This window comes from Carlito syrichta, unplaced genomic scaffold, assembly GCF_000164805.1.
Source record: "Carlito syrichta isolate Samal-C Ts95f unplaced genomic scaffold, Tarsius_syrichta-2.0.1 Scaffold306534, whole genome shotgun sequence".
In the NCBI taxonomy this organism is placed as follows: Eukaryota; Metazoa; Chordata; class Mammalia; order Primates; family Tarsiidae; genus Carlito; species Carlito syrichta.
Window position 1 is genome coordinate 399,859 of NW_007250630.1, and position 19,540 is coordinate 419,398.

Genomic DNA, 19,540 nt, shown 5'->3' on the forward strand with positions numbered 1-19,540 from the left:
GCATTGGAGTCTGCATGCTTCCATGTATATGATACCAACATCCAGCCAGAATTTTGCGAGTGACACAGGCTGCACCAAGACAGTTGCTTCTGACTGCTTAACCCCTAAGCTTGTCTGGGCAGCTCAGGAACCCCTGCTGTGATGTTTTGTTTGCACACGTGCACAGATAAAGGCCACCACTTCTCTCATTAAATAAGAATGCATGTGGGAAAATTAATAATTTAATTGACAGGGAAAAGATGGATGTGGAAATCAAATGTAAGTCTACAACCATCCCTGAGCATTCATTCACCTTAGTGTCTGAGGAAATCTGATGCCAGTTCCGCTGCCTAACTCGTGTCTCTAGAAGAATATCAAAGTGTTAGTGAATCAGTACTTTCAACTTACTGGGCTACGAAGGATTGTCTTGTCACAGTGAAGACCCCTCAGGAGTGGCAGTGTGGTTGGGAGGAGAGAGAAGGAAGAATCCTATTAGAACCAAGCCATAACATGTGTCTGCTTGGCCCTCCCATGCTCTGAAGAATCTGAACAAGTCTTAGATGGGGAACACATGAACAATGATCCAAGGTCTGAAGGTCTGTGTAATTGCTAGCACACAGGCAAGTATAACCTACCAGTTTATTGTCTACTCCTAGGAAAATATTTTACTCTTTTTTTTCTGAAAGAAGAGAAGGAATAAAAAAAAGAGGAGAGGGAGGTAGGATGGGAGAGAGGATGAAACTGGGGGAGCAGGAGGATAGAGAAAATACTAGAAAGAAACTAGGTCTGCTTTTTTGTTTGGTACCACTGGATTTTGACCCTGAGTTGCTCTGAGTGCATGCAAGAACACTTTACAACCACCCCTGATTTTATGATCCTCAGTAAGCCTCTTTCCCCAACAACTTTATGTGTGGGTTTTCAGAATACCAACCCAGATTATGCTGCAGTTTTCAAAACCAAGAGATCCATAAATGACATTGACAACTTCCCCCTGTACCAGTGATGAAAGGCTTACACCCCCAGTGAGTTGACCAGTTGAGCCATTTCTCTGCAGAGTATCCTAAGCTTCACTCTGCTCTCAAGCTTTTGGTTCAGTCCCCAAGGGCAGGCAAGAAATTTCAGCTTTGCAATTTTCTACATAGAAACATGGAAATAGAAACAATTTAGAACAAATTCCTTGAAGAAGGGGAGAGCCATCATAACAACCAAAATTTCAGAATGCATTCTTTTAGTTCTATTTCTTGAAGTTCATTCTTTTGAACATTCTCATGGCTCATACTCATCGGCAGAGTTCAGATTACTTCCATGAATGTACTGGGAAATTCACAACTTGCCCTACAATCAGTATACCAACCTTCTTATATAAGGATGACATCACTGACCCATGGTCAAAAAGAAATGCCTTTTAAGTTCTTTTTCATTAATGTTAAGATCTCTAACATAAACTGTCCCATTTTAATCAACAGTCTCAACTAGAAGACAGATGGCTAAGAAAAGGATGTCAGGTATCATTGTAGAATTGAATAAAACTAATTTGCTACAGAAAATTAGATTCGTGGACTTGGTCTCAACAGTACATATCCCTAACTAGCTGACCTAAACTGCATGAAGATACAAGAGACAGCACAGTATTAAACAGCAACAACAACCTGGATTTAAGTCAGAATATGTGGATTTTCACTCTGCCTGTAACCGGCCACATTACCATAGGAAGGAGAGTGAACTTACTGGTACCTGGAAATATTATTATGCATTTTACATATGCCAATTCTTTTGACTAATACCAAAGTGTGACATCCTTTAACATCTACCTATTTATTTTTAATCTTTCCTCTGTGAATACAAAGGTGCCATTTTTGTCCTCTTCTACATGACATCCTTACAAATATTTGAAGACCACTCTCCTATCTCCAGCAAGTCATTTTTTTTTCCTTTTTAGCTCAATCATCTGTAGTTTCTCCAACAAACAAAATTGGATATGATTTTTGATCTCCTTACTATCTTGGTTCTTTTCTCCAAATAGTCTCTAGTTCTACTAGTATCCCTTAAAATATTTAGAAAAAGCCACTTATAAATTTAATTGTATTATACTGTAGAATTAGTATTTCCTATATAAGAGATGATTGACCTTAATAAACTTAAAATACTAATCCAATGATATAATTTGGAAAAGAAGACTGCTCATCTCATATAAATCAATGACAATCATAGTACCAGGGCATTTCAAGAAAGGCCTTTTTTTTTTGCCATACAGATAACATAGTGTATATTTACAAATGGTCTGATGTCCACCATTAGTTTAAAGATTGACTTCGTGTTCAGTGTGACTCTAAACACCTGTAAACACCCACTTAAAATGTGAATGTATCATTTTCATAGAGGAACATTTCCTAATCAACCAGATTAAATGGGTTGCTGTAGGAGGTAAGATTTTCATGTTTTAATCTATAATGAACATTAATGTTGAACATTAGCAACCTTGTAATTTATACTACTTTATTTGAATTTAGCAAACATAGGTATGGATTTATATACATATATAAACAAATTTGTATACAGATTTTAAAAAACTAATTATAGCTGGGAATAACAGCTAACATTTATCAAGTGCTTACTATGTGCCAGGTACTGTGTTAAGTATTTAGTATGTAATATTTTATTCAGTCCCAATAATATTAGTACATAGATATTAGTATCATTGTTTTACAGATGAAGGACACTCAAGTTTAGAGAAATTTAAAAATGTGTCCACGGTCCCACAATTTGCAAATGGCGAAATGGAGGAATTGAACCCCAGTCTACCTGATTTTAATATCCACTCACTTGATCAACCCCCAGTGTCTTAAAGCAAGGGCCATCTTTCAACAGAATGAATAGCCTCTTGGGAAGGCTTGAGGTGACCTTTCGAAGTTATTGTGTATTGGAGCTGAGCCTACAGATGCTTTATCTTATTATTCAATAAAACTTATCTGTGATACAAACTACCACTATAACAAAACACCCAAACTGCTCTGCAAGGATTCTGATACCTATATATATGTAAAAATTCATAGCAATATGTGGATCATCTCAACTAAATATAAACATTATAAAAGTAAATAAGTAAATGAATATATTTTGCATTTTTCCCATTCCCTGGGAATGCAGGTCTCTATCACCAGCATAACTACCAAGAAATAAGACCTATTTTGTTGACGGACATGAGAATTTATAGAAGAATATTGATCTTCAAAGAATCACTTATTCGGTCAACAGACATTATTTGAGCACCTATATGTGCCAGGCCTTGTATGAGTGCTGGAAATACAGCCACGAACAAGTCAGAAAAATCTTTGTACTTGTGGAATTAAATTCCAATAATTTTGTTGATGCTCAAAGTACTTGGCTCCTCTCCCTTGTAATCACCTTTGGAAGCAGATTCAAGTTCAACAGGAACAGAGTTTCATCATGCCCTACTCACATCATGAATGTGCAGATGCTGGCATCTGACTTTTCCTTAGTCACATTCATGGAGAAGGCGATGCTCCAGCACTAGATACTGGGGGGAACATAAAAGAAGTCGACAACAGATGTTCCAAAACACAGCACAGTATAAAAGTAATGCCTTTCTGGTTGTGAAATTTACTTTATGATGTTTGTAACAGAAAATCTGTGTGTCTAATTATTTTCAGTTCATATGATTACAATTGGTTTGTGCTTTTTAAGGACAACCCAGGGAGGAACATGTCAGGTGGCAGAGAGAAACAGGCTCGAGGTTCAATATGGCCTGCAGCTGGGATGTACAGTGGCTACTTTGTATGCAGATAAGGAGGAAGAGTGCCATCTTCCCCAAATAGGACCATTCTCAGCTCTTAGAAAACTGTTTTCATATCAATAAAATGTTAAATTTTTCAAGTTTTCAAGTGCATTAAAAAATTACAACTATCTCTCTGCAAGGAAAGAAAATGATAGATTCAGCTGGGTAAAAAGGAGTCTTTCCTCTTATATTATACATATGACGTACCAAGATATGTGCATGGTCTATAACATCATACCTGTAAAAAGTGGTATCCATCAGTAAAGAAAAGTAGAACAGGTCAAAAAGCAGTCAAGGTAAGCCAAATTAAAACCTCTGGCTTATTTTCCTGCATAATGTCCTACAATTGAGTGGAAAGGAAAAATCTGCCATTATTCACTGCAAATGTGACACCTTCAAACAAATATCAAACTTCCCACAATGAAGTGAGAGGAGGACATAATAAAAATGAAACTTTAACTTCCTTAATTAAGAATGTAGAGATAATTTGAGTAAAATTAGAGATGATTTTACTAAATGTATGAAGTGGAAGACATCATCATGACTTTGTGACCATGACCAACCCTCTCCTGTACCCCATCTGTGCTCTCCCTCCCCTCCGGCATGAACTTCTGGATTCATCACTTCAACCTCTCTCTTTATCCTTGCCTATGACCTTCTGTCATACCCTTCTTGGCAAACCCTAGAGGAATCAAACTGTCTTCAGTTCCAAACCCATATCATCCTGTTGCATATGACACAACTAGGTTGGTTAACTCACTCTAAACTCAGGTTTCCTGCCTCAGGCAGGTCCACAGTCTTATCTCCATTCATAAGATTCAAGGTTAGTGAGTTCTTCTTTTCTGAAAGTATTTAAGTCTACAATCTTAGATCTTACCTTCACCACATCTCTGCCCTCCCTCTTAGCAGACAACTTTATCTGACACCAATATAAAGGAAGTCCTAATCTTCCTACTACAGCCTATCTGCTTCTGTATCTACTCTTTTTTTTTTTTTTTTTTTTAGGCCCCTTAACATGGAGGCAGAAACCTTTCAGGGAATGGCCATTCCCTCCTCGTGAGCATGTGAATCTTTTCCATTCTCATCTTTCTCACTTTGTCCCACTTTTGCCTTCATTCTCTCTTTACTGGCTCATTCCTCTTGATGTTCAGATATAGCCAACGATGGCAAACACTTTTCTGCATCTGCAACAGCCACGGATCACTCTTTTTAAGAAAGCAATAAGCTGATTGAATATGAGTTCTCCCCCTAGCACCAATGGATGACCTGATTAATCTAAATCATTCTTCTACTTGAAAATGCATCAGACTTGCTTGAAGGATTGTTTAAAATAGATTTCTAGGTTCAGCCCCAGAATTTCTCATTCAGTAGGATAGGAATGGAGTCTGAGAATTTGCCTTCCTAACATGTTCCCATGGGGTGCTGATGCTGTTGGTTCAGAGATCACTCTTTGAGAACCCCTAGTCTAAACCACGCTTGGTCACTGCATTCTCCTTTGCCAATGGTACATTTAGAAATAAGCAAATAACTCATTTCTAGCCAACAAGATATAAAAAGACATTTGAAGGAGGAGTGAAGAAAATCTGGGAACAAATTTTGTTCCCTTATAAAAGACAGAGAACAAGAATCATGTTCCCTGTTTTTGCTTTGAATGAGGTCATGTGGAATTTAAAAAGCCTGTTAGTGTCCATTGCATGTCAAGCACAAGAACAAAATGCCAATATGCTAAGAAAGACAAGAGTGGAAACATAGTGAGAACCTGGCTTGAGTATATTTTTCAAGCTACTGCAGTAACCCTGAATCCATTATCTCCAGACTTCTTTTTATGTGAGATAAACAATAAAGGCATTTAATGGAGCTATTATTAGCTAGGTATTCTGTTACTTGCAATCAAATACAACTAACTAGCTCATCAACTCCTGGCCATCTAAAAACATCCCCTTTCAGCTCCATTTGTTCCTCTATGGTAGAACTCTACTCACTCATCCATGTAAACACAATCTCTTTGACTGAATGTTCCCCATTTCCTTATCTCTTATTGGCCCTTCAAGTCATTCCAGTATGTCCAATATGTCTTGTGTTCTTCACCAAAAATGTTTTCAACATGATCTCATCATAATTCTCTTGATTATGATAGATGTTTTTCTGCCTAGTCCTACTTGATGTTTCACAGCATTCAACACTTTATCCTCTCATTTTCTTGGCTTTCTCGGTGTGGATTATCCTATCCTGGTTTTCTTCCTATGTCTTTGTTACTTACAATTGTTTCCTCCACTCTATCCTTAAGTATTGGCATTATTCAGATATCAGATCTTTTCTCTTTTTATAAATACCTCAATCTTGCCCAGGCTCAGAGTTGCTTCAATTCCATCTATCTATAGATCGTACCTGTACATGTATCCTCTTAGTCAACCCTTCATGTGACCGCCAGACCTCTATGTTCAAATGCTTTCTCCTTCACTTGAACTCCTCTGACACTTCAAACTCAACTTGACCCAAACTGAATTCACTATTCTCATCTACTTCTTCCTTCTCCCATATTCCCTATCTCATGGGCTGGCATCATCTTCACTCAGTGTTCAAGTGAGAATGTGGAAAACATCTATCACTCCTTCTCTTTTATCCCTTTGTTTCCAATCAGTCAAAAATTACATTTCTTAAATATCTCCTGAGTTAATTCCTTTTCCCTGTTCTATCACAACTCCCAGGCTCATGAGAACTATCATGCATTGCCTAGATAACTGCAAGCCTCCATGCCCAATGCCCTCACCTTCAGGATTGCCTTTGTCTAATTTCTTCTCTGACTGCAGTCAAAGTACTGCATTTGATCATACAACCTCTGCCTGAAACTCCTCAAGGGCATCCTTGCCTTTGGTCTGCAACCTGAACCCAGCCATCAAGATTCTACAGGTGTCCTCACCAAGCCTCTCATTTCAGCCCTTCTGTTCTCTCAGCTCTAGCTACAATAGCCTTCTTTTAAGCCTTTCCTACTTATCATATTTCTCCTGTCACCAAGCTCTTGCACATTCTATTTTCTTTGCCTAAGATGATCTACCCTGTCTAGGTTTCTTGTTAATGCCAATTTATCATCTAGTTTTCAGTACTTTCTCAAGGAAACCTAACCTTCCAAACCTAACCTTCCAAATCAACTCATGCTCATGTGGCACCATTTGTCTCTCTTAGTAGCACCTGTTATAGCTGCAATTTTGTTTTCATGTATGATTGTTTAATATGTCTCCTTCATGGGAACTGTATTTGTTTGTTTTTGCTCATCAGAGTTGAGCAATTTGCTTGACACACGATTGACATCCAATCAGCATTTTTTAAATATTTAATTCTGAAAAAGATGAGAGAGATGGTTTTTTCTCAGTCTCTCCCTCTCAATATACCATAACTTTCTAGAACCTATCATTCTCTTTGACTTGCTTTTGACCTAAGTTAATTTACTTTGCTATAAACTACCATAGTGCCATTCTCTTAACATGCTTCACATCTGTAATTATTTGTTTAAAATCTACTTTTTTTCCTTGACCCAAAGGTACACAAGGAACTTTACTTGTTCCCACGGAATCTCTCAGTGCCTAGCATATAAAAGGTTTTCAAAGGATGTTTGTTGAATTAAAGTACATTTATTTCCTTTTCAACATTTTCTTAAAAACACCCCCCCCCCACATTTTTGACCAGCAACAACAAATTTAAAAAATGGATATTAATGCATACTACATACTCTGACATGGATCAAGGTAGGATCCGAATAAAAATGTGCATTTCCTGTTACATATTCTGTTTTGGGTGACTTTTAGCAAGGCATTCTTGAGTAAAATTATGTATTGAAGATAATGTCAAATGCAACCAATTACACCTCACATGTCCCTGGAGTAAACTTACTGATAGTGCATAAATTAAGCAAGATTAAATTAAATATTTGAATCTCATAAAAAACCAAAAAGACGATGTCAGCAGGTAGAATTAATTGTAAAAGTCTTGACCATCAATAAGCTACTTAGGCTACTTATGCCCTTCTTGATCTCTGGTTACCTAGGTCTGAAGTCATAGTTTCTGACTTCTTCAGGCAACCCAAAAAAACTTGCTAATGGAGAATTCTAACCTGCCTTCACAATGTCCAGTGGATTCTGCTCCTCACACTACCTAAATATGGGAGACAGGGAATGTTATAACTATTTGAGCTACTGTAGAACAACACTAGGGATGTGTTTATCAAACATGTTTATTGCTGGGTTGTCCCACACCCCAGCATATACTCTATGCTGAATAAACCAAGTGACCTGATCATTATGGGGTCCTCTATCAAAGGAAGAAAGATGAATTAATTCTACTGAATTTTAAAAGCTCCTTATTCCATTTCTCTTCACCACACAAGATGTCACATCTCTAAACTGAAATGTCCTCCTTTACAGCAATCACTGTTGCTAAGTATTAATCAAACTAACACTTTAAAGGAGGGCCCCAAAGATCTATAATTCCTTAGATAACAGTGGGAGCATATGCAAAATTATATTCTTTTTAAGAAGTGCATTAGCTCAACAAATATATATTGAGTGTCTACTCTAGCAGGTACTTTTCTAGGTGCTGGAGATAATACAGCAGGAAACAAAAAGGACCCTCCCTTCACAAAGTTTACATACTAATAGGAAAAGGTACATAAACATATTTGTATACACACATATTTCTAAAATATCTGACATTTTTTAATATCCTTCTTAGAATCTCCACAGGGACAAAAGGTATAATCAGTATGGAAGGAACATTGTTCTCCTTTCTCCTTTTAACCTGTAACTTTCTCTCTTTTACTTTTCCATGTCTTTCTCTGGCAATTCATTACTTTTTCTTGCTTCATTACTTTTTTGTCAGACCTTGTTGTTAAATTTTGGAAGTAAATCTTTTATTTAAAGGCAACAGAACACTGCCTTCTCTACCTATCCCCTATTCATACTTTTGAGTTGGGTTCATCTTAGTTGGCAAACCTCACATATACTATTTGATATTTCCCCATCAACTCTCAGATGAGGATCTCAAAATGTTATCATATAACACTTACTAAGAATTGACAATGTGTGAAATGTCATACAGAACTGAGAATTAGTCTTGGCCGCTGCTCAGTGGGTTCACTAATGCAAACTTTAATTCACTAAGGACACCAAAAACAGCCTGCAAGAGCTATTAGGACAACTATCAGAAAGTTCAATTTGCTATCTCAAGGTCCCGACAGTGACATTAGTGCCAAGAATGAAAAGCCAAGCAATACCTGTCCCTATGTTTTTTTATGTTACCTATTAAAAAAAACCCCACAAAAATTCAAAACTAGTCCAATTCAATAAGTTAACTCATTTACTTTATATTCATAGTGTCTACTTGCAATCTAAACATCTTTCTTTTTAGTACCAAATAATTTTCTGGTTGTTTAAATAATAAACTAGTGTCTTTTCATGGTATAATTGATCTCTCTGTAAATTTCTTCATTAACAGTCCTATTTACTATAAAAAAGTAAGTTCTATACAACTTGACTACCCAGTGTTTAAGATTTTAAAGTACCTAGCAGATCACGTTGAAAATCATCTAAATCTTCACACAGAGAATAGTTTACTATGCTTTGTCTTTCTAGTAATAAAACGGCAAAACATATCTGAATTCCACATGACATCATTCTCAATTTGACATAAAAAAAGTGGGAAATGTTTCTATGGTTAATATTTTATTGTCTTTTTAGAGGTTGCTTTAACTTACAAGGTCTACTTATTGCAATTAAAAATTCACATGTGTAGAACAATTGCCTTCCCTTTTTGCTTTCTCCCTACCACACTGAAAATTAAAAAACCCAATTAACTATTTCACTAGGCAACACTCCTTTGTTCAGGAATTGCTCTTAGAGAAATTTTATGGACAAGGTTGGCCATAGTGAGGTTCAATGGCATACCTTTTTTGGACTGGTCTTATACTTGAAATGCAACTTTTTTCCCCCTAAGAATAAAAATGATGAGCCACAGTCATGACAATGTCAAAAAACAAGTGTTCTGCAAAATTCAGGTGCATCTTGATTATGTACGCACACAAATCCAGTGTCTCCTTGAGGTTTCAAGTTTGGTTAAAAGAACCAAATGTAAAAGAGGGAAAAATGATTTGCCAATTTACTGCTTAAAACTCAATTTTAACAACAAAGTAATATAGCATGAAAACCTGGTTATTCGACAGCACTTGGCTACACAGAGGACGGCTCAATGAACTCTTTTTGCCTGGCTTGTCACAATGACTGACACTTTCTAATATTGAGCTGGAAATAATATGGATATTTAATACTGCATCGTTTACATCAAATAGAAGCAAGCGCTATTGTTTATCAGCAATCTACTTCTGATGGCATGAATCTATATAGACATAATTATTGTTGAATGATGAGCTCTGATTTTCACATTATGGCATAAACAAATCTGCAAAATATTCACAATGTTTCATCTTGTGTGATTTGAAAAACCTCATAAAGCCAAATTCTTAAGTATTTCCTATGCTTTCCACTTGAATTTTGACTAAAATTTACCTTTTAGATCTGTTATGCCACTCATGAATTTTTTACAGTATCCATCTGTGCTTTGCAATCTTTATTCTCCATGGTTCCACATTGTTTTGGCTAACTAACAGGCCCATATGTTGCCTTAATGTATTTCTGCACAATGTTTGTGCTTTAAAAAAAAAAAAAAACCACAGGGAAAAACCACAGGTCTAAATAAGCTATAAAGAGCATCCACATACAGTTAGACTGTCTTTACTGAGTCTGGAGACATTATGATTCTGCTGCGACAAGCAGCATTTGTCTTCATTTTGTCTGACTGTCCTCATGTGTTATTATTAGTGGCTGTCAGGCTGAGGCAGAAAAAAATAGCATCACTTGAGTAAGAAGTTGAATGCATAAATGCAATACTACACATGGTGGCTGAGGGTGAAGAGTCTGTTTGAAATGCTTAAATGCAAACACCAGGATGAGGAAATTTAAAAGTGAAAATCCTTACTTGGCAAATGTGAGGAGAAAAAAAATATGACTTCCTTGTCTATAAAGCAACATGAAGGCTAATTATTGACAAAAATTTAGCAACCTCTGAATATATCTTTGAAGACCATCTTTTCAACATGTCAGCTTAACTTTAATTGTAAGAAAACAAATATGTTGAAACATTTGCCTCCAGTCCGGTGTTTCAGATAATGTTGACAAATACCTTGCATTTTAAAGTTAAGCTTTCAGTGTTCAAAAAAAGTAACCTGAAAGTACATTTTCCATGCAAACACTTATTATATTCTCTCACTCGAAATAGGCTCCACTTGGGAATCAACTGCTCCTGCGGTCTCGCGATACCTGCTTGTTTCCTACTTGTCTGAGAGTTCTTTCCCACATGACTATTCACCATTTTAGCAGCCAGTTCATTCTACTGCCTTTATCCATCATTGAAATAAGACAAACCAGATTTTCATAAGACCTAGAAATTGTTACACTCAGCTCTTTATCAGATAGAAACACTTTAATTACTCAGAAAGTAGATTTTCCTCTAAAAATAAATTTATCTTTATCTTCTTATTTCCTATCTGAAAAGATGATCTTCTCCTCTAGTCTCATTCATGGTCACTAAACAGGGATTTTTTCACCAACGGCTTTTTAAAAATGCTTTTAAAGAAACAACTCCTACAAATACAAGTACACAAGGATTTAACTGTTTTAACAGCAGCATCTCATGAAGAATGACACAAAGGTACTTTTCAAGAAGTCCATCTCCTGTGGCTTTTTTTACCCATGACTCATAAAAATCACAGGTTTTCTGGGGTTTGAAATATCATAGTATGCCTCTATATAAAATAAACATAATATTTAGGTTTACAATGAAAACATGGGCTAATGTTATACTAATATATGGCAACTAAATAACATTGTTATTTTCCTTCTTACTCTAGCCCCTTCCCTAATGCTGTCACTAACTACTCTACCTCCTAATCATATTATCCTCAGTCTACCTTTGGGCCCAGTCTAGATGCTAACTAACTAACTCCTTTCTTTTTAAAGTTTTTTTTTCCCTTTAGATTTTAGAGCTTCATCTCAATTTTCTGTAATGCACGACACAATGCCTTACAATATTAAGCTGGTACCTTATATAATTCTATATTATTAATTGTTTTGTGTGTATGTGATTTGTCTTTCCAACTAGATTGTAAGTACCTTGTGGGTGGAGAGATTTTATCTCATTCTTTATAATCTGTAGTACCTGGGTCATGGTAGATGGTAGTAAAATAAAGGATAATAGACAAACAAAGGAGAGTTTATGCTAAAATAACTGATTTACATATAGGAGGACAAGCCTCTGGTAACACATTAAGAAACAGAACCAAGAGCAGGGCTGTCTAAAGTGATAAATGAAGCCCTGCATGGAAGATCAATGATCGTGGAAATATTCAAATGAAAGTGTTTCAACTCCAAAAGGATTTTCCCTAAGCAATTCTCTTCCACCTACACCCTCTTAAAAAATAAAAATAAAAAACTGAAGATATCCTAAAAAGAAAAAAAATTGCAAGTCTATTAACGTATTCCCTTAAAACTCATCAACAAAAAAACAAAAATATATTTATAGAAAGAAATGTAGGGGAGGGGAAGCAAGTGTTCAGGGAAATGTTTGTAAAAAAATATTTGACTGCCTTGACTGTCCCTTAAAAAATAAACATCAGTTTATTATCAGTGCCTCAGGAAATATCTCTGTGGGAATTGTCAGGCTTGGTTGCTAATACACTGCTCACTTCCAGTAGTATATAAGCCTGGGAGACTCCTCTAGTATCTGTTATTCTTATGGCAAACTCTGGATTCTTTCTGAAGTAGGCATCCAGAGGAAAAGCTGTTCAGCCTTTGGTCCTTCTTCCTCTTGTTTGCTCATTAGCCCCTTCCCTGGGAGATTTAGAACAAGATGGGTACAGGCACCAATTTTTTTAGGTTATGTGGAGCTCTCTCAACAATGTTATGTGGGGGGCATGAAATTACCGCTTTAAATTTTAGGAATCATCAGAAAGGTCTCTTAGAGACCACAAGCTTTAAATTTGTAGGTAAATAATCAGCTTCTTTGGTTCTTCTTAAACTAATTGTTTTGTAATTATAAGTGGCTTTATGAAAAAAATTCTGCATTGCTTTTGTGCATTGATCTTTTGATATTTAATAAGCTATGTCCTTATAAACTTCTACTAGTAGCAAAATGTGTGTGTGTGTGTGTGTGTGTGTGTGCGTGTGTGTGTGTGTGTGTGTGTGTGTGTGTTTAATCCCAGGGGAAACAAAACCATCTATAAGAAGAAAATTGTTCTCTGAAAGACATGCAGAAGTTCTCTATCAAAATATTTTAAATCGGTTTTTTTTCTTGGTAAAAATATGTCACCAGATATAATATTAATATTAATTCTTCTTTCTTTTTCTGCTACTCTTTACTTCAGTCAAATCTCCTTATTTTTTGTTTTCAGAAAAGTATCATACTGGCCAGGTTGCTTAATAACTTATAAAAGTTATTCTGAACAAGGCAGGTGATATTTTAGGTGACAATAGCATCAATGACCTGCTGGGATATCAGAGGATAGAGGTAATGTCTAATGTGGTCACATAGTTCAAAGCAAGAGACTTGGTATACTTATTCCTCAAAATAATTGAAAGGATTCAATATGAATCCAAACATATCTTCCATCTAACACTTGAGTAGAATATTTTATTTTAGACCTGCTAACCATTTTTCCCACTTAGAAAGTAATCATACAGAATTAGAATGGCTAATTCAGCATAAGGACACTCTGTGTCATGCAATATCAACATCAAAATTCTAAGGGAACAGGTAAGTATCCATGTCAGATCAGGCTGTTTTTACACTGCAGAGGACATGATATAGCCCACATTATATCTTTATCAGTAAGGTGACAATTTCTACTATAAAAGAGTTTTCAATGACTATTGATTCAAAACTATCATGTCATAAATAAGTGATTTTTGAGGATTTCCCAGCAAATGCATTCAATATTCTAGCTATCAGGACAAAGTTCCATAGTCTGAGATGGGATAAAATATTCATATTCTAACTTTTTATTTATAAAGTATGTATTTATGAATTAGGTTGAATAGAATTCTTAATTACATCATATTGCATATTCTTGCCTGAAAGTAGGAAGTACCAACTTTTAGCACCATTTCCCTAACAAGAATCATATAAAAATAAAAGCTATTCAGAAAAGCAAAGCCACAGAATCTCATCTCATTAGCAGTTAAAAATTTTTTTTCTCCCCAGAAATCCCGTTTCCGTAATTGGAAACCATATTAAAACAACCAAAAATAAATGAAGTAGAAGGGGAAAAAAATTAATGCTCTGAAGCAATATGCAAGTAGGCACAAATACCAATGTCCACAAGAAGAAAGCATAAGTTGTAGAAAGACACTGTTGGATTCACATTTCAGCTTTTCTCATTTCTAAAAAATTAGAAAGTTAATTCTTGTGATGGAGTAAGAGTAGAATGTCTCTGTCTCTGATAGAATGACTGTCACTTGCTAGACAGAAAAAGGAGCTTTTAAAATATTTTCCTTTTGGATTTTTGAAGATGTCAAGCAAATAGAACAAAATCTATTCAATAGTATTGGACAACTATAGCATTAGAAATGTGCAATTCATCCATGTTTTAATTATTCAAAGTCTGTATTTTATTACAAAAATAATTTAGGCTTTCCTATGTTATTTTTGTTTAGGATTTTTTAACTGAACAAAATAAAAGCCAGAAACCCCTTACCAGAAACATGTTATGAAAGTAGTGTTATCATTTAGGATTTTAATAAAATCCTGGAGCCAGATAAAATCTTAGTACATCTTCTAGTCTAGTGCCCTGACTCCACACAAGAGAAATTATTTTTTTTCCCTTTAGAGATCTCCAGGGAATAGAGTCCTTGTTGTTCTTCAATACCTTGTTCTCACCTTCAATCAATTTTATTATCAGGGAATTTATCCCTTATGTTCAACCTAAATCGTGCATGCTGAAATTTAAGCCATCTTCTGTAGCTTCACGCTTGTGAGGATGAAGTTGGTTCATAAGCACTTATTGTGTGCTTGATGTGTGCAGAGCTTGATTTAAAAATACAAAAAGAAGAGGTGGTTTTGCTGCAGAGGTGCTCCCATATAGCAGGGAACAAAGACATTCTGAGAGCTTTATGGAATTTGAAAGCTAAAAGAAACTTGGATATTGTACAATCCAAAAGAGCAATTAAATATAACACTTCAATCCATACAACCCTCATACTATGGATAACAATAATAAGTGCTGAAGGAAACCAAATTAAAAATGTTTAAAAGAGATAGGATTAATCAGGCAAAACATTCTAAAAGAAGGTAAATTTGGAGTCGTGTCTTATAGGCTTCCAAGGATATATAATGTCAAGAAGGCAAGTAATGAACAGCCTGAATAGGACATAGAAAGAGTAAAAAATACAGAGCAGGCAGACTAAGAATTTTACATGTAGGACCATGATTATCTTGGATAAAAAATATATGAAGAGCTATGCTATGGAGAAACCACAAGTAAAGACAAGAAGCATTTTATACACGAATTACACACTCAATGGAATGCTGTAGTCTGTGTCTTTAAATATGCTATGGTACATTTGTGTGCACATATGGTATATTTGTGGACCTACGGGGAAATTTACATACAAAACACTACTGAGAAAAGATTGAAGCAAGTATTTAATATAAAATAGGATGAACAATGTCAGAAAAACTCCTTGAAGTCAAAATGGACTTTGAGGTAGACTTTGAAGAATGTGTAAGACATGGATGTAAGACAAAAAAATAAATCAAAGTTTCGCTCAAAGAGGCAAGGATGAGGATAAATTTAAGCTGAAAGGCTAAAAAATCCAAGAATGACAGGAAGAAAAAAACTTTTTGTGTTCTTGTTAAATACCAAATAGAAATTACTTCTTTTTCTTTTCTTCTCTTTTTTTTTTGGAGTTGGAGTCTCACTCTGCCACCCAGGCTAGAGTGCATGCTCATGGCCACCCCAGTGTCCATCTGCTGGGCTCAGGATGATCCTTCCACCTCAGCCTTCCAAGTAGCCAGAACTACAGGCACGCGCCACCATGCCCGGCTAATTTTTTGATTTATTGTAGAGATGAGGTCTCATCAAGTTGCCCGGGCCAGTCTCGAACTCATGGGCTCAGGCAATTCCCCCACCTCAGGCTCCCAAAGTACCGGGATTACAGGAGAAATGCCTTCTATGTGTGTTCTTCTTTCCCTCTTCTTGTCATTTGCTTGTGTGGGTATATGTTCCTTTGTAGAATTCATGATTTTTTTTTTTGAGTTGGAGTCTCACTCCGTCGTCGCCCAGGCTAGGGTGCAGTGGTGTGCTCACAGCCACCACAGGGTTGACCTGCTGGGCTCTGGTGATCCTTTTGCATCAGTTGTCCAAGTAGCCAGAACTACAGGTGCATGCTACCATGTCTGGCTAATTTAAAAAAAAAATTTATTGTAGAGATGAGGTCTTGCCAAGTTGCCTGGGCTGGTCTCAAACCTGCAGGCTCACGCAATTCACTCGCCCTGGCCTCCCAAAGTGCTGGGATTACAGGCTGAGCCACCAAGTCTGGCCCATGAATTTTTTAACGAGGCCAATATGAGTCCCAGAAAAATTTGGTCTGTGGAACAATGTAAAATATCTGCTTGATAAGAATGGCATCTCCTTGCAAGATTAACAGGGTCAGAATGAGAAATCTTCCATTTACAGTATAGATAAAAACTGCAGATAAACTCTCTCTAGAAGATTATATAAAGAGAATTTGGAATCCTTTAAATATAACTCAGAGGCTCTGCATAGAGTTGTTCATCTGTGGTATGAACAACATATGGACATAAGTACTGTCTTATGCATCTTGGTTGCAAAGTCGATTTCTTGGTGAAATTTGAGTTTTTCACATATCTCAGGAAAACCAAGGGCACTAGATTCATACTTTAAAAGTAATTGAGAATTTTCTTTTGGCATGTCTTACAGATTGGAGGGTGGGAAAGGAGAACAGGGAATTCCACCATTCAAACTTATCTATTTCTATCCTAGAATTCTACAACTTTCATACTCTAAATGTAATTCTGCACTGTCTTCATTGTTTAAAAGTTTATAGATGTCTTTTAACCAGTACTTCTTGGGGAGTGCACAGTCAGAATAAAGCCTTCCTACCCACCACCAGGATACCTAACCCTGCTGCTCTCAGGTTGTCCTCCCTTGACTCTAAGTGGGCCTACCTGAGAAGGTAGTATTTCTAACATAGCATTTGCTTTGTGGCAACACTTGTCCAAAATCAATAATTAAAATTCCACAAAGAATGCAAAGAAAGGCTCTATAAGAGATTAAGAATTTAGAAAGGATTAATGAAAGGCTCAGTTGTTTCTTATATTTTAACTAAAAACTGTCAACAATGAACAAAAGATAGGGGCAACGCTGCACAAATGTTTGGTATAGGAATTTGAGAAGGTTTTCTATTAGAGGTTGAATTTTACCTCTTGATTTTCTTTGAATCACCCATGATATAATTAAAGAAACCTACTAATCAATGTTATGTCACTCTATGACATGTATGCCCTATGACAATTTAATATTTAAAATACTAAAATAAATTAAGAAAAATGTAAAAACTCCAAGAAATTAACAAAGATTTCTATTTCTTTCCACCAACTTAACTTTTATTTCCTCTTACTTTTTGCTGACTCAGAATAGGAGAAAAAGAGGCAGATGTCTGTTAATGGATTGAAGTGAATTGTGGCAGGTACTTTGCTCCAATGTCTCTGTTCCTTTCTATCTACCTGCAATCATTTAAGCTTGCTTTGTCTTTTTTTTAATTTGCAAACAGAGGCAAAATGCCTGCAAATACTGCAATATCCATATAGTATGAGTCTTTAACTAAGGGCGTAATCATTTTCACTTGATTCTGAGGAAAATAAAGAGGGAAGAAAGTGAAACAATCATCAAAGAGGAACACTGACTTTCATTTATGATCCAATATGAAAAGAATGAGTCCAGCCTGTAATCCCAGCACTTTGGGAGGCTGAGGTGAGTGGATTGCCTGAGCCCATGGGTTCGAGACCCGCCTGGGCAACTTGGTGAGACCTCATCTCTACAATAAAGTCAAAAATTAGCTGGGCGTGGTAGCGCACACCTGTAGTTCCAGCTACTTGGAAGGTTGAGGCGGAAGGATCGCCGGAGCCCAGCAGGTCGAGGCTGCGGTGACTGGGAGTGGCCACTGCACTCAGTCTGGGTGACAGAGTGAGACTCCAACTCAAAAAAAAAAAAGAAAGAAAAGAATGAGTCAAGAATTATAGGCATATTTGAACAGCAATAATGGGGAAGAGGCTGGAACGTGATGGGCTTTCTTCCAGAGCTCCATTCAGAAAGGAGGGAAATTGTTATCTAAAATCCTAAAGATCCTAGATTTGATTAGGTCAATCAAGTAGCTGAGAGCAGAATTTAGATCAGGTAGAAAGGATACTTTGCATTCTAATAGTCTGAAGTCTTATCAGGGGTGCATACAAAATGGTAACATTTTATTTATTATTATTATTATCTCTAGCCATGTAAGTTATCCCTGCCCATGGACAATCTGTTTTGGCAGCTTCTGTTCCTTAGACAAGCACTTCTATCTCACTGCCTGCTCACAGCAACAATCCTTATGCTGCCAGTGCTGATGCATTTGACTGCAGTTACTTTCACATTCTCAGCTTCTAATGCTCAGCACACTCAGAGATGAGAAACTAAAGGGCTCACTCTGGGCCTTTATATTTGAAGGCTGAAAAATCAATATCTATCTCCAAAAGATAGATCTAAGGAAGCAGAAGTTCCTAAATACTCCCAGTTACTCTGAAGCAAAGCAGTCTTGATGGGAGAGTCACACAACAGACACAAGTAGGGCCATGCCCTCATGTTGCTACCAGAGACCTATGGTTTCAAAAAGAATTAAAAAAAAAAAAAAAGATATTAGCAGCAAATTAAGTTTTTGTTTGTTTGTTTATATTTTATTTTTTTTTTTGCAAAAATGCTTTCAATTTTTTGCAGGAAAAAAAAGGAACAAAAATTCACATCTGAGGACAGCAGTGAAGAGAAGCATTGTCCTAACATATGACAATTTTGTATCTAAAATAGCGTTTTAATAATTATACACCACTAGACTAAGGATTCCTTGAAGCTAAGATTGTGTTCATCTCTGTATTCCTTGTTAGCAAGATTCTGGCATATAGTAGGCTTTAAATAAATGTTTATTAAATAAACATTGGCAATTTTGTGGTTATCCCCAAATATATTATCAGACTTAATGCTCATAATCCTATGATTCAGATTTACTATCCTCATTTAACATGTAAAAAGAAGAAATACGATCAAACAGATTAAGTGGTTTGGCGAAGGCCATATAGTTAGTGTGGAGCAGAATGGTCACTAGAGCCAAGATCTTTTGGACCTTTCAAGTATATGGTATCCTCAGGCACTGTCATAGGCAATTTAACTGGTAAATCATCTTTGAATGAATTTGGCAATACTTACCACTACCAACAAGAACATGTCAACCATTTGGATCATACCTTGGAATAGGTTCAAAGGGAAAACTGCAGGGGGAAAGCTACAGTAACAAAGACAAAAATAGTCAACATGGTACTATTTATTCTGTCAAAAAATAAAATCAAGTTGACTTTAAAGTAAAAGGAGATTAGTTAAGTAAATTAGAACATATCAAC

General features: G+C 36.2%; 1 protein-coding gene across 1 annotated transcript in view; it reads right to left on the reverse strand.

The window, feature by feature from the left end:
* Window positions 1-19,540, reverse strand: part of NPAS3 (neuronal PAS domain protein 3) — a gene marked incomplete at its 3' end in the record, with an annotated part of 691,615 nt that overhangs the window by 379,591 nt on the left and 292,484 nt on the right. Inside the window, exon 6 of the mRNA XM_021715010.1 lies at window positions 7,978-8,009. Within this exon, the coding sequence (XP_021570685.1) occupies window positions 7,978-8,009 (32 nt within the window). The remainder of the gene's footprint in view (window positions 1-7,977; window positions 8,010-19,540) is intronic.